The 13,174-nt window shown below is 45.0% G+C and overlaps 1 protein-coding gene across 1 annotated transcript in view; it reads left to right on the top strand.

Moving 5' to 3' along the window:
* Positions 1–400: 400 nt before the first annotated feature.
* LOC126109498 (uncharacterized) overlaps positions 401–13,174 on the top strand; it is a 44,447-nt gene continuing 31,673 nt past the window's right edge. Inside the window, exon 1 of the mRNA XM_049914521.1 lies at positions 401–835. Within this exon, the coding sequence (XP_049770478.1) occupies positions 401–835 (435 nt within the window). The remainder of the gene's footprint in view (positions 836–13,174) is intronic.

Genomic DNA, 13,174 nt, shown 5'->3' on the forward strand with positions numbered 1-13,174 from the left:
TGTTTTTGAAAGGAGAAAGAAAGAGGTCGCACTTCCGCTACACGTTTCTTCGGGAGAAACGCTGGCGGCTAATTTGAAGAGCTCGAAATCTCAGCAAAGTGCTGACCCAACGAGTTAGAAATTGCGACGTGGTCCACTAATGTATCATGCGCGACAGTGAGCCCAGAGACCGGGGAGAAACTAGGCGCGCCTGAGAACCGTCGAAGCCGACTCCAAACTTCCGAGGAGGGAGTGAAGGTATTAAATGAGCTAATAAAGAATTTCCAGCTTGCCTTCTTGCTATCGCGGATGACGCGACGGCATCGCGCACGGAGCTGCTTATAGCGGATACAGTTGGCCAAAGTAGGATGGTGACGGAAAATGCGAAGAGCACGTCGCCGCTCACGTATTGCATCACGGCATGCCTCGTTCCACCAAGGCAAGGAGAAGGACGCAAGGAGAAGGAGGCAAGGAGAAGGAGGCAAGGAGAAGGAGGCAAGGAGAAGGAGGCAAGGAGAAGGAGGCAAGGAGAAGGAGGCAAGGAGAAGGAGGCAAGGAGAAGGAGGCAAGGAGAAGGAGGCAAGGAGAAGGAGGCAAGGAGAAGGAGGCAAGGAGAAGGAGGCAAGGAGAAGGTGGCAAGGAGAAGGTGGCAAGGAGAAGGTGGCAAGGAGAAGGTGGCAAGGAGAAGGTGGCAAGGAGAAGGTGGCAAGGAGAAGGTGGCAAGGAGAAGGTGGCAAGGAGAAGGTGGCAAGGAGAAGGTGGCAAGGAGAAGGTGGCAAGGAGAAGGTGGCAAGGAGAAGGTGGCAAGGAGAAGGTGGCAAGGAGAAGGTGGCAAGGAGAAGGTGGCAAGGAGAAGGTGGCAAGGAGAAGGTGGCAAGGAGAAGGTGGCAAGGAGAAGGTGGCAAGGAGAAGGTGGCAAGGAGAAGGTGGCAAGGAGAAGGTGGCAAGGGAAAGAGTAAGGAAGACAGTGAGATGGAGAAGAACCAAGAAAGGAACCAACCAAAGGAACTAAGAAACGAGAAGTGAAATACCGAAAATACCACAATTATAGGTCGTGGAACCGTCCGTCTCTGGACGCAGGCGCTAACTACCCCCTTGAGGGGGATGGACTCCTTTTGGTCGCATCTTACGACAGGCAGGAATACCGCGGGCCTATTCTAACCCCCTAACCCGCAGGGGGGAGTCTGCATGTCGATCAGATCAACTTGGCAACGACTGCTGATTTCTGAATGAAGTATGGGTTTCGACATGTGCCCCCTTTCCTTAATGCTCCTTTTGCGCTGACAAGTTTCACACATAGACAGATAAATGTGTATCGTGTCCACTGTTGCGCTTGCGTATTTTCTTTATGTTTCAACGTTTAATCTGTCTCTAAATCCATGACCGACAGCCTGATGTGCTGCTTCAATAATGTCGAAAATTTCTTCGACACGTAAGTAGTACTCCACAGGCTCTCTTCTTGTCACTGACTTGCTGGTCCCACAAATATTAATAACCTTGAATCGATTTAATCTTATGTACTGCTTCTGTGTCTTTTTCTTATCTTATTGTGCTTCTTCAGTTCCGTCCACTGATTTATCGTAAGATCCTTTTGTCGTAACATTGTAGTGGTTTCCTCTTTTGTCGTGTTCTTCAGTCTGTAACATCCTTCTCACAAATTATTCTTTCCATCGCCTTTCTTGATATAGATCTGACATGATAAATACGTACAAACTGATCTGCACGTGCTTAGCCCCTCTACCGTGTTGTTTGTTGTGGCGAAAAGCGCCCACTGGCGGGCTGGGCTATTGTCGGCCGCTGCAGCGCTGCCCAGGCGGGGGGTTTTGGCGCCTGGAACTGTCCGTGTCGGCGCCTTCTTGTTTCCACTATCTGGAAGTGTTGGGATGTATGATCAATATTCAAATAAATATTACGTTGCACAATACAAAAAAGGTTTTTATTTCAATCAGTTGCTCTTTAATATTTGACCCTAAATAAATTTAGTGAAAACTAGTTCTGTATACCAGTAGCTTAGTTAGAACGCGTTCTTACTAGTTGAAGCTAGTTGATACTGATACTCTTAGTTACAACTAGAATTTACTGCTGGTCAAAAGCGAAAGCCAGTTAAAACTAGTTTTTACTAGGCAAAACGCGTTTTGACCAAGTGGCACAGTAGAAACTAGTATTAACTAATAAGAGCGCATTCTAACTAAAAACGGGTTTTGACTGGAACAGATATATTGTGGATTAGTGAAGTTCAGTGGCAGGAGGAACAAGACTTCTGGTCTCGTGAATACGGGTTATAAATACAAAATCAAATCGTGGTAATGCAGGAGTAGGTTTAATAATGAATAAAAAAGTAGGAACTCGGATAAGCTACTACGAAGAGCATAGTGAACCTATTATTGTAGCCGAGATGGACATGAAGGCCACACCTACCACAGTACAAGTTCATATGCCAACTACCACTGCAGATGATTAAGAGCCTGAAGAAATGTATAACGCGATAAAAGCAATTATTCAGCTAGTCAAGGGAGACGAAAATTTAATAGTCATTGGGGAAAGGAATTCGTTGGTAAGAAAAGGAAGAGAAGGAGAAGCAGTCGGTGAATGTGGATTGGGGGTCAGGAATGAAAGGGGAAGCCACCTGGCAGAATTTTGCACAAAGCATTACTTGATCGTAGCTAACATTTGGTTTAAGTATCATGAAAGAAGGTGCTATACATGGAAGAGGCCTGGAGACACTTTAAGGTTTCAGATAGATTATATAATGGTACGACAGTGATTTAGCAACCAGATTTTAAATTTTAAGACAATTCCAGGGACAGATGTGGTCTCTGACCACAATACATTGGTTATGAACTGTAGATTAAAATTGAAGAAACTGCAAAAAGGTAGGAATTTACGGAGTTGGAACCAGCATAAACTGAACCAGCCAGAGGTTATAGAGTGTTTCAGAGAGAGTATTAGTGAGCGATTGACAAGAACAGGGAAAAGAAATACAGTGGAAGAAGAATGAGTAGCTTTGAAAGAAGGAATAGTGAAGGCACCAGGTGATTAAGTAGGGAGAAAGACGAGGGCTAGTAGAAATTCTTGGATAATAAAAGATATTGAATTTAATTGATGATAGGAGAAAATACAAAAATGCATTAAATGAAGCAGACAAAAAGGAATATAAACGTCTCAAAAGTGAGATGGACAGGAAGTGCAAAACGGCTAAGCAGGGATGGCTAGACGACAAATGTAAGAAGCATGTAGAAGCATGCATCACTACGAGTAAGATAGATACTGCCAACAGGAAAATTAAGGAGACCTTTTTAGGAAAGAGAACCACCTGTATGATTATCATGATTGCTGAGATGGAAAACCCATCCTAAGCAAAGAAGGGAAAACATTAACGAGGAAGGAGTATATAGAGGGTCTTTAAAGGGGCGGTGTACTTGAGGACAGTATTGTGGAAACAAAAGAGGACGTAGATGAAGATGAAATGGGAAATATGATACTGCGTGAAGAATTTGACAGGGCACTAAAAGACCTAAATCGAAACGAGGCCCCTACTGATAGCCTTGGGGGACCAGCCATGATAAAAACTCATCTACAAGGGTTGGAACTAATAGTGGTAACTATTTATTTACAGCTCCTGCAAAATAGATACGTGTTTCAAAGTTTGACTGACCTTCAAAGTAGTCACCAGCATTGTGTATGACCCGTTGCCAGCGATGTGGAAATCGCTTGAATACTCTTAGCAGTGCCAGTTGTGTTGACAGTTCGAGCGGCGCGGTCTATTGCTGGACGAATTTGTAGCAGTTCTGAAGCGAATGCCGTTAAGTGTTTCTTTCAGTTTAGAAATCGAGTTGAACTCACAAGGGCTTAAATTAGCAGAGTGCAGTAGGTGACATAGCACTTAGCAGCGCCATCAGTCAAACAAACCAGTAACATCTTGCACTGTACATGCTTTAGCATTGTCCTGCAAAACGATGGTCAGGTCCTGCAGAAAGTGTCATCGCTTCTGTTTCTAAGCTGGTTGTAGGTTGTGTTCCAAATTGAACAGCAGAACAAAAGATAAATTTGGAGTAAGAATTAAAACCCATGGAGAAGAAACAAAAACTTTGAGATTTGCCAACGACATTGTAATTCTGTCAGGGACAGCAAAGGACCTGGAAGAGCAGCTGAACGGAATGTACAGTGTCTTGACAGGAGGATATAAGATGAACATCAACAAAAGCAAAACGAGGATAATAGAATGTAGTCGAATTAAGTCGGATGATGCTGAGGGAATTAGATTAGGAAATGAGACACTTAAAGTAATAAAGGAGTTTTTCTATTTGGGGAGCAAAATAACTGATGATGGTCGAAGTAGAGAGGATGTAAAAGTTAGACTGGCAATGGCAAGGAAAGCGTTTCTGAACAAGAGAAATTTGTTAACGTCAAGTATAGATTTAAGTGTCAAGAAGTCGTTTCTGAAAGTATTTTTATGGAGTGTAGCCACGTATGGAAGTGAAATTTAGACGATAAATAGTTTAGACAAGAAGAGAATAGAAGCTTTCGAAATGTGGTGCTACAGAAGAATGTTGAAGATTAGGTGGGTAGATCACGTAACTAATGGGTGTGTGTGTGTGTGTGTGTGTGTGTGTGTGTGTGTGTGTGTGTGTGTGTGTGTGTGTTTGGGACGTCATCGTGTATGTGTTAGAAACTAATGTATTGGTAGAAATTATGTCATAGCAATTTCTATAAGCGCTACAGATGTCTAACCAAGTATGTAACATAAGAAATACCACACTCCAATAGACAAACCCCTTCCAAACCACCACTACATTACTATATTGTGTGACGACATAATAAAATACCGATGCCTCCAACAGAAGATACTGTTTCAGATGCTGTACAGCGCTATAAAATACGCACCTAGAGATACAACCGTCCAATAACTGAAACCACCTCAGCGAACATCAGTTCGCTGACGGTAGCTTACCCCTTTGACTGCAAACTGGATGGATAGCCGCGAAAACTGCTGCTTGGAATATGGCCGCGAACATGCGGAGCAACTGCTGAGAACGTTGGCGTGTAGTCATCCCCAGCCTGGTGGCTGACACTGCTGCCGTATCAGTTTTGCCCGAAAAGTCTCCTGCCCGCTGTAATATAAAAGCAAACAGATCCCAACATATCGGTGTAAATTCAAAGAACGCTACAAATACACACCTGGATGATGAGGATCTGCTCCCCCTGTGTTCACGGGATAATGCCAGCAGGGTACCGAACTCCCTGTGCGGTCGCGGCCACAGAGTCGCGAATGGGAGAGCACTGCATGTCTGCCTAACACTACACCAGACCGTCTCCCCAGGTGTGGAGCAGAAATTTGCGTTATTTAAACAGTATGTATCTGTGCACACGCAAGAGACCTAGTGGCTGCCACAAATAGCAGTCAGTGACTGGGGGAGAGGACAGTCCGCCACAGCAAACGTGTCGTAATGCACCGACGCCCTTGCAGATAAATGTTGCTAACAAATTTAGCGCCGAGTACTCCCTTTCCCACCCCCTTTTCTCTAGACCAATCAGAAACAGGCTTGCTCTGCTACCGCCTACCATCATTCTTTTAAAACCTCTGTGGGATACTGCTTTTGTTGTGTCCATTTTCCATTTTATATGTCTTTATGACAGATTGATTACATATACAGGTTCTTTTACACAATCTGGTGATGCCACAAAACGGTGAAATGCATCGTCGATGTTAAATAATTTCGCAATCCAGTTTGTTGTTATGCTGAAATTGTATGGGTGACTTTTTCAGCCAGGTGGACTCCCATGTTGAGTGAAGACAAGTGATTACGATGTATAAAAGTAAACTCTGCAATATTGTTTGTATATGCGAGATCACTAAGTCTCGTATATTTACCAGCGGTAAACCAGAGTTTGATCATTGCTACTAACATTATTTGACTGATCCATAGAAATACAAAGACACACGCTGGAAAGCTAGTACATTGTAGTATTTAAACATTTATTGAACGTAACTTCTACAATACAATAGCTGGCTGTATAATAGATGTAGACATCCATCGATCTAGTCAGATGTGGTTCCTCTCGGTCGACTAGTACTTCGATCGGCGGTGCAGTACAGCGGCCCGGGGGTATCTTCTCACAGACTCTGCTATAGCGGTTGCCATTAGTAGCGGACGAAGACTGATCTTCCTTCGACTGGCCGGGCCTATATAGTGAGCTGTAGCCAATAGAAACCCAGTGTAGGAATCTGTGGCTGGCTATCTCGCGGTGACCTCTGCAAGGAAAGGTTCCTATTAATCGACTGGAATGTTTGACGTGTTTACCTGATGTCTTCGGCTGTTGGTTTGTTTCCCCTCATAGCGTGGCTGTTATGCGGTGCTGCCTGCCATTTAGGGGAACCCGATGGCAGACAGTACACACCTCCCTTCCTGGGTGGGGGGTGGGGGGGTGGGGGGGGGAGAGGAGGGCGACGTCGTCCTGCTCGGTCTTGGCGGCCTCGTGTAGGAGGCGGTGAAAACTCACACCCGCAGAGTAGGGCGCGGCGTGGCGGGCCAGACGGGTAGAGCTGCGTTGTGGAAGAGGCGGGGAAGCCGGCCGCGATGGTTCCAGGGGCATAGGTTCATCGACGTCCGCGGGATGCTGCCCGAAAAGTGGACTGCGTGGGTGTCACTGGCTAGGCTGCGACACCGGCGGCGGCGGTGCCAAGGTCATGGGGGCATCGTCAACGCTGGCGGATGGCGCAGCCGGTCGGGCCGGCGGAGGAGCCGGTGGAGCCTGCAGCCGCTGTGGAGATGACTGCTGTTGCTGCTAGATCGGGTCTGGCACCCCTGCACGCCGACCACAGGTGGAAGAGATCACATCCGGGTGGCCGGAAGAAGGCGGCAGAGCGGTTTGCCGGAAAGACCCTGATATCAGCGCTGGAGTTGGTTGCGGTGCCGGCAGACCACTTTGTCGGCAATGCAGACATCAAAGAGCTGACGGCCTCGCGGCTGGACGATCACCCCCTCAATCCATCCGGCTCTCGGGCCGAAACCTCACGCCTAGATAAGGGATCCCGGAACAAAGGGAGCCTGTGCAGTCGGAACCCACTGTTTGGGTCCGGGCCGGAGGAGGTGCAAAAGGGTACGAGGTTGCCGGCCGTGCAGAAGTTCTGCCCGACTACGGGAGCCGATGGGCGTCGACCGATTGGAACTGAGGAACAATGTCCGCGACTCGTCCAAAGTGTGGGTGGAGGCATATTTTGACATTTGGGCCTTAAATGTCCGGACGAGGCGTTTGGCCTCGCCGTTCGATTGCGGGTGAAAGAGCGGAGTGAGGACATGTTGGATGCCGTTGGCAGAACAAAACGTCGCGAATTTCTGGCCGTTATCGGTAACAATTGTTAGCGGCAACCCTTCCAAGAAAAAATCTTCCTTGAGAGCAGCGAGGGTCGCTTCCGCAGTGGTGCTGGTACGACGGATAACGAACGGAAAACGTGAAAAGGCATCGGTGACGAGAAGCCATTGGTAGCTGAAGAAGGGGCCGGCGAAGTGCAAATAAATGCGATCCCATGGACCCGCCGGCTTAGGCCAAGAGAGGAAGGTTTGAGGGGGTTATTTTTAATTGTAATCCTGAAGTATTTAGTTGAATTTACAGCCTTCAGATTTGTGCGACTTTTGGCGCAATCGAAACTCAGCGGATTTTGAGAGCTCGTTTCTCAGAATGGAGCAGGATAAGGTTACGATTGTGGATGGAGCCGTAATCACTTACTCTCAGTTGCACAACAAATACGTAAACTTTATTTAAAGAAATTAAAATTTTAAAACGATCTCTTAAAAAGACGATTGACTGTGTGATAGCACAGAAAAAAATATCCACAATTTTAGGGCCGAAGGCCACCAACAATAACCTCAAACAACAAACGGCTGAAGGCCTGAATTAGAAGTGAGAAGAACAATTCCAAATTGCACTTTTAAAATAAATACGTTGCTTTTAAAACAAGTTTGCTTAAAAAACTTATTGTAACACGGCTGAAGGCCTTATCACCAAAGAAGTTGCTGTGGCCTTCTCCACCCGACATCACGGCGCCTACAGCATAAGCAACGAAACTGACAGCCTGCAGCCGCGGGTTGCCCGCGTCGCGGCCACACCGAAGCACTACACGAACGACAGGCAGTATTGATGGATGGCCACAGCAACAACCACAACAACACCACAGCAAAGACACCAGCAGCCACCAGGGGCCACTACCGGCCCACATAAACGTCAAACCACGTGACGGAAAATAGTTCCGAGGTACTCATCCGCCGAAGCGCTATAAAGGCCGGCGCTCGGCCACACACCGGCAGTTCATGGACCACCAGCAGACGTGGACAGCTGCCGCCGCGGCAGCCCGGCTTTGATCTTCTCGCTGATCTCTGGATTAGGCTTGGTATATCGGAGAAGTCTCTGGCCGAGACTAGTAGAAAATTATTCAGTTGTTTTCTATCTTATTGTTGTATGTAGTTGTGATTCGAAGACGAATCACTTTTTTGTGATGGTGTTATACTTGCAGAATTTGTTTTGGTTAATTGAACAGCCCAATAAATTCTTTTCGGACTTTGATCGTTAGTTTCTTCTGCTTACGCAGACATATCAGAAGTGAAATTATTGCTCGGCTGAAGGCCACATCAACAATAATTAGTGAATTACAAATATCCTTAAAACAAAGATCACAATCTAAGGAATCAGGACAAGCAGTTCTCAGCAAGTGTTCCAAGGGTCGGCCTGGGAAAGTAATTCAAACATAAAGTAGGGTGAGACAGGCAGTCAAGAGTAGTAGCGACGCAGGAGGATAGCAACTAAAACTACTCAAACTAGGGGCAGATTAAGCGTAGACCGACCGACTAACCAATGCGCCTAACGTCCAATCACTGGTACAACGATGGAATATTTTTAGGCAAGGGCGAAGACAGACAGCACTACGTCTTCACAAAACACCCAAGGGTGAAAGAAGCACTAGGACCGACGTAGACACCCCACCCCACCAAATTATATATATACTACCTCAACGGTAGTGAAGGCGGAGAGAACGAATCTCGGTACGGTGGAACTAGCGGAAGAGGCACATAATACAATAAATCCACCTTGCGTCTGACTTGTAACAAGCGGCACTGTGGTCGGCGTCTGTTCACCAGAGGTGCGGCCGTAATACAAATTCTGGAACTAACCACTCCAGTCTTAACCACTGAGCTTTTCTGAGCTCAACCCTTTGATTCTAAGTACTATTATGGAGCGTTTTAGTAATTACAAAATTACCCCAGGTGGTAACAAATCCTCCGCCATCAGTGGCGCAACTAGTCTATCGGATTCTGGGGAGACTAGGCCGAAACGCTATATCCCAAACCAGAGGAAATCGAAGTCTTTTGACCGACTCATGCCCAAGGTCGAAACATTTTTTGGAACTATCAATATTAACTCTCTCTTGGCACCAGGAAAACTCTATAAATTAGGAGACACTAAAAGAACAAAATATCAAAATTTTAGTCCTCCAAGAAACAAGGTTGCCTGATGAGAATACCATGGATTTTGGAAACTACCGATTGTTTAAAAGTAAAACAGACAAAAGAATTCTTAAAAACACTCCGCATCTGGGTCTTGCAATCGCAATTTCGCAAGACATTCTTGGCTCCGTAATCGAAGTAAATCCAGTAAACAACAGACTAATGACAATTTCCATGAAATGTGCAAATAAAATGTACTGTTTAATTAACGCACACATGCCTATCAACCAGGAGAATAAAACAAATCCAGAAAAAGTAAATAAGTCATGGGAAGTGTTAGAGAATACAGTCTCCAAAATTCCTCAAAATTATGTAAAGATTTTAATGGGTGATTTTAATGCACAGTTAGGGAAAGAGAGAAAATTTAGAAAAACGGTCGGTGAATTCCCTGCACATAAATAGACCAATCAAAATGGAAAGAGGCTGGTAGAATTTTGCAGAAATTTCAATCTCAAAATTATGTCAAGTCATTTTAAGAAAAAACCTTCAAAACAAAAGACATGGCGATCACCTAACAAGGACATAGGTGAATTCCCAATTGACCATATTGCAATCTCGTATCCATGTCACAAAGAAATTTTAAATGTTCAAGTTCGTAAAGGCGCCAATATTGACTCAGACCATTACTTAAACCGTGTGAAACTAAAGCTAAAACCCCAAAAGTTCAACAAAAGGACACCATTAATCCCCAAATTTGACACCAGTAAAATCCAACCATCATTATTAGCAGACGAATTTGACAAAACAAGTGCACAAAATTGGGAACAACTCAAACACAAGATTATCAAAACAGCTCAAGATCAAATTCCTTTACGAAAACACAAGAAACATGCTTGGTGGAATGAAAACTGTGATCATGCAATCAAAGCCAGACAAGAGACATTTAAAGCATGGAATAGCAACAAGACAGAAGACACATATGATACATTCCTGACAACTAGAAAAGACACTTCAAAACTAATTAGACAAACAAAAAGACAATATGAGAATAGTCAACTCTTAGAAATTGAAGAAGATTTTCAGAAATACAATACCAGAAATTTTTATAAAACTTTTAAAACCAATATAAAGGGGTACCAACCCCAGAATCTTTGCTTCAAGAAGGAAAATGGACAGTTGGCTCTTAACAACCAAGAAAATTGCAAAGAACTTTCTAAATATTTTAAGAATCTTCTAAATTGCCCCGAGCCCACAGAAAGATTTCCACCAAAAATTCCCCAACAATGCAATCCAGTTTCACTTGCACCAAATGAAGAGGAAATCAATAAAGAAATTCATAGGTTGAAAAACAACAAAGCATCTGGTGAAGATGGAATTGTTGCAGAACTTGCCCAGAACAGATTTTAGCCCTCAAACTAATTCTCAGACATCAAAAAATTTACAATAAAAAACTAGTTTGTACCTTTGTAGATTTTAGAAAGGCTTATGACTCAGTGGATCGTGAATCTCTTTTCCAAATTGTGAAAGAACAAGGCCTGGATCCTAAAACCACGGCAATTATCAGAGACACGCTAACTGGTACAAAATCAAAAAAGTTCAGAGGAGAAATTTCAGAATCCTTTGAAATAAAAACAGGCGTGAGGCAAGGTGAGGTGATGGACTCTCTCCGTTGCTATTTAACTGCGTTCTAGAAAAAGTAATACAAGAGTAGCGCGAACGAAAATTGGAGTTCAAAATTGACCAACCAGTGAAATTAGGACGAACAAATATTCGAATAGACTGTTTGGCCTTTGCAGACGACTTGGTTATTCTAACGCAGGACATCCAAATTGCTCAGAAACAAATAGAAATTCTTAAAGAAACAGCAGAAAGAGTAGGTCTCCAAATCTCATTTGAAAAAACACAGTATATGACTAGCAACAAACTGGCACCCAAACTTTTGGAAACTAAGTATGGAAAAATCAAAAGAGTTTCGCAATTCAAATATTTAGGTGAAACAATCTCAGAGACTGGTCTAGAAAAAATTGGAAATGAAATTCGTTGTCAAAAGATGGAGACAGCTTTTAGACTTACAAAAGACATCTACAACAAAAAATGTCTCTCGAGGTACTCTAAATTGAGACATAACAACACGGTCATAAAACCAGAGTGCCTTTATGGGGCTGAAACGCTAATTTTAAACAGAAAAAAGGACATTCAAGAAATCCAAAAAAGAGAAAGAAAAGTAATCAGAAAAATTCTAGGTCCAAAATATACTGAAGAAGGAACATACAGGCTAAGAGCAAATAGTGAAATTCAACAATACACCAGCATATATTCGGATATGAAAAAACGCAGATTAAAATTTTATGGGCATATTAAAAGAATGGATGCTACCAGACTAACTAAACAAGTAGTAGAATTCTACGAAAATCGAAGTGAAGCTAAATTTGAGACAATAAAATGGATTGCTGCTATGAAAGAGGACATGAAAGAGGCAGATATAAAATAAGATGAAATTCAAGACAGAAAATTATTTAGGCAAAAAATTCATGACTGGGTAGTTGGTCAAGCTGAAAAACCAAAGAAAACTGGAACCACATGGTCTGATGAAAGGAAAAGAGCTCATTCCGAGAGAATGAAAACAATTTGGGCAGAGAGAAAGTCTAAAAGAAAATAACTGAATGCCCGTGATTGTACTTCGCGTGGTCCAGTAGGGCCCAAACGTGAATAATAATAATATATACACTCCTGGAAATGGAAAAAAGAACACATTGACACCGGTGTGTCAGACCCACCATACTTGCTCCGGACACTGCGAGAGGGCTGTACAAGCAATGATCACACGCACGGCACAGCGGATACACCAAGAACCGCGGTGTTGGCCGTCGAATGGCGCTAGCTGCGCAGCATTTGTGCACCGCCGCCGTCAGTGTCAGCCAGTTTGCCGTGGCATACGGAGCTCCATCGCAGTCTTTAACACTGGTAGCATGCCGCGACAGCGTGGACGTGAACCGTATGTGCAGTTGACTCACTTTGAGCGAGGGCGTATAGTGGGCATGCGGGAGGCCGGGTGGACGTACCGCCGAATTGCTCAACACGTGGGGCGTGAGGTCTCCACAGTACATCGATGTTGTCGCCAGTGGTCGGCGGAAGGTGCACGTGCCCGTCGACCTGGGACCGGACCGCAGCGACGCACGGATGCACGCCAAGACCGTAGGATCCTACGCAGTGCCGTAGGGGACCGCACCGCCACTTCCCAGCAAATTAGGGACACTGTTGCTCCTGGGGTATCGGCGAGGACCATTCGCAACCGTCTCCATGAAGCTGGGCTACGGTCCCGCACACCGTTAGGCCGTCTTCCGCTGACGCCCCAACATCGTGCAGCCCGCCTCCAGTGGTGTCGCGACAGGCGTGAATGGAGGGACGAATGGAGACGTGTCGTCTTCAGCGATGAGAGTCGCTTCTGCCTTGGTGCCAATGATGGTCGTATGCGTGTTTGGCGCCGTGCAGGTGAGCGCCACAATCAGGACTGCATACGACCGAGGCACACAGGGCCAACACCCGGCATCATGGTGTGGGGAGCGATCTCCTACACTGGCCGTACACCACTGGTGATCGTCGAGGGGACACTGAATAGTGCACGGTACATCCAAACCGTCATCGAACCCATCGTTCTACCATTCCTAGACCGGCAAGGGAACTTGCTGTTCCAACAGGACAATGCACGTCCGCATGTATCCCGTGCCACCCAACGTGCTCTAGAAGGTGTAAGT

Source organism: Schistocerca cancellata, chromosome 12 (assembly GCF_023864275.1).
Source record: "Schistocerca cancellata isolate TAMUIC-IGC-003103 chromosome 12, iqSchCanc2.1, whole genome shotgun sequence".
Lineage (NCBI taxonomy): Eukaryota > Metazoa > Arthropoda > Insecta > Orthoptera > Acrididae > Schistocerca > Schistocerca cancellata.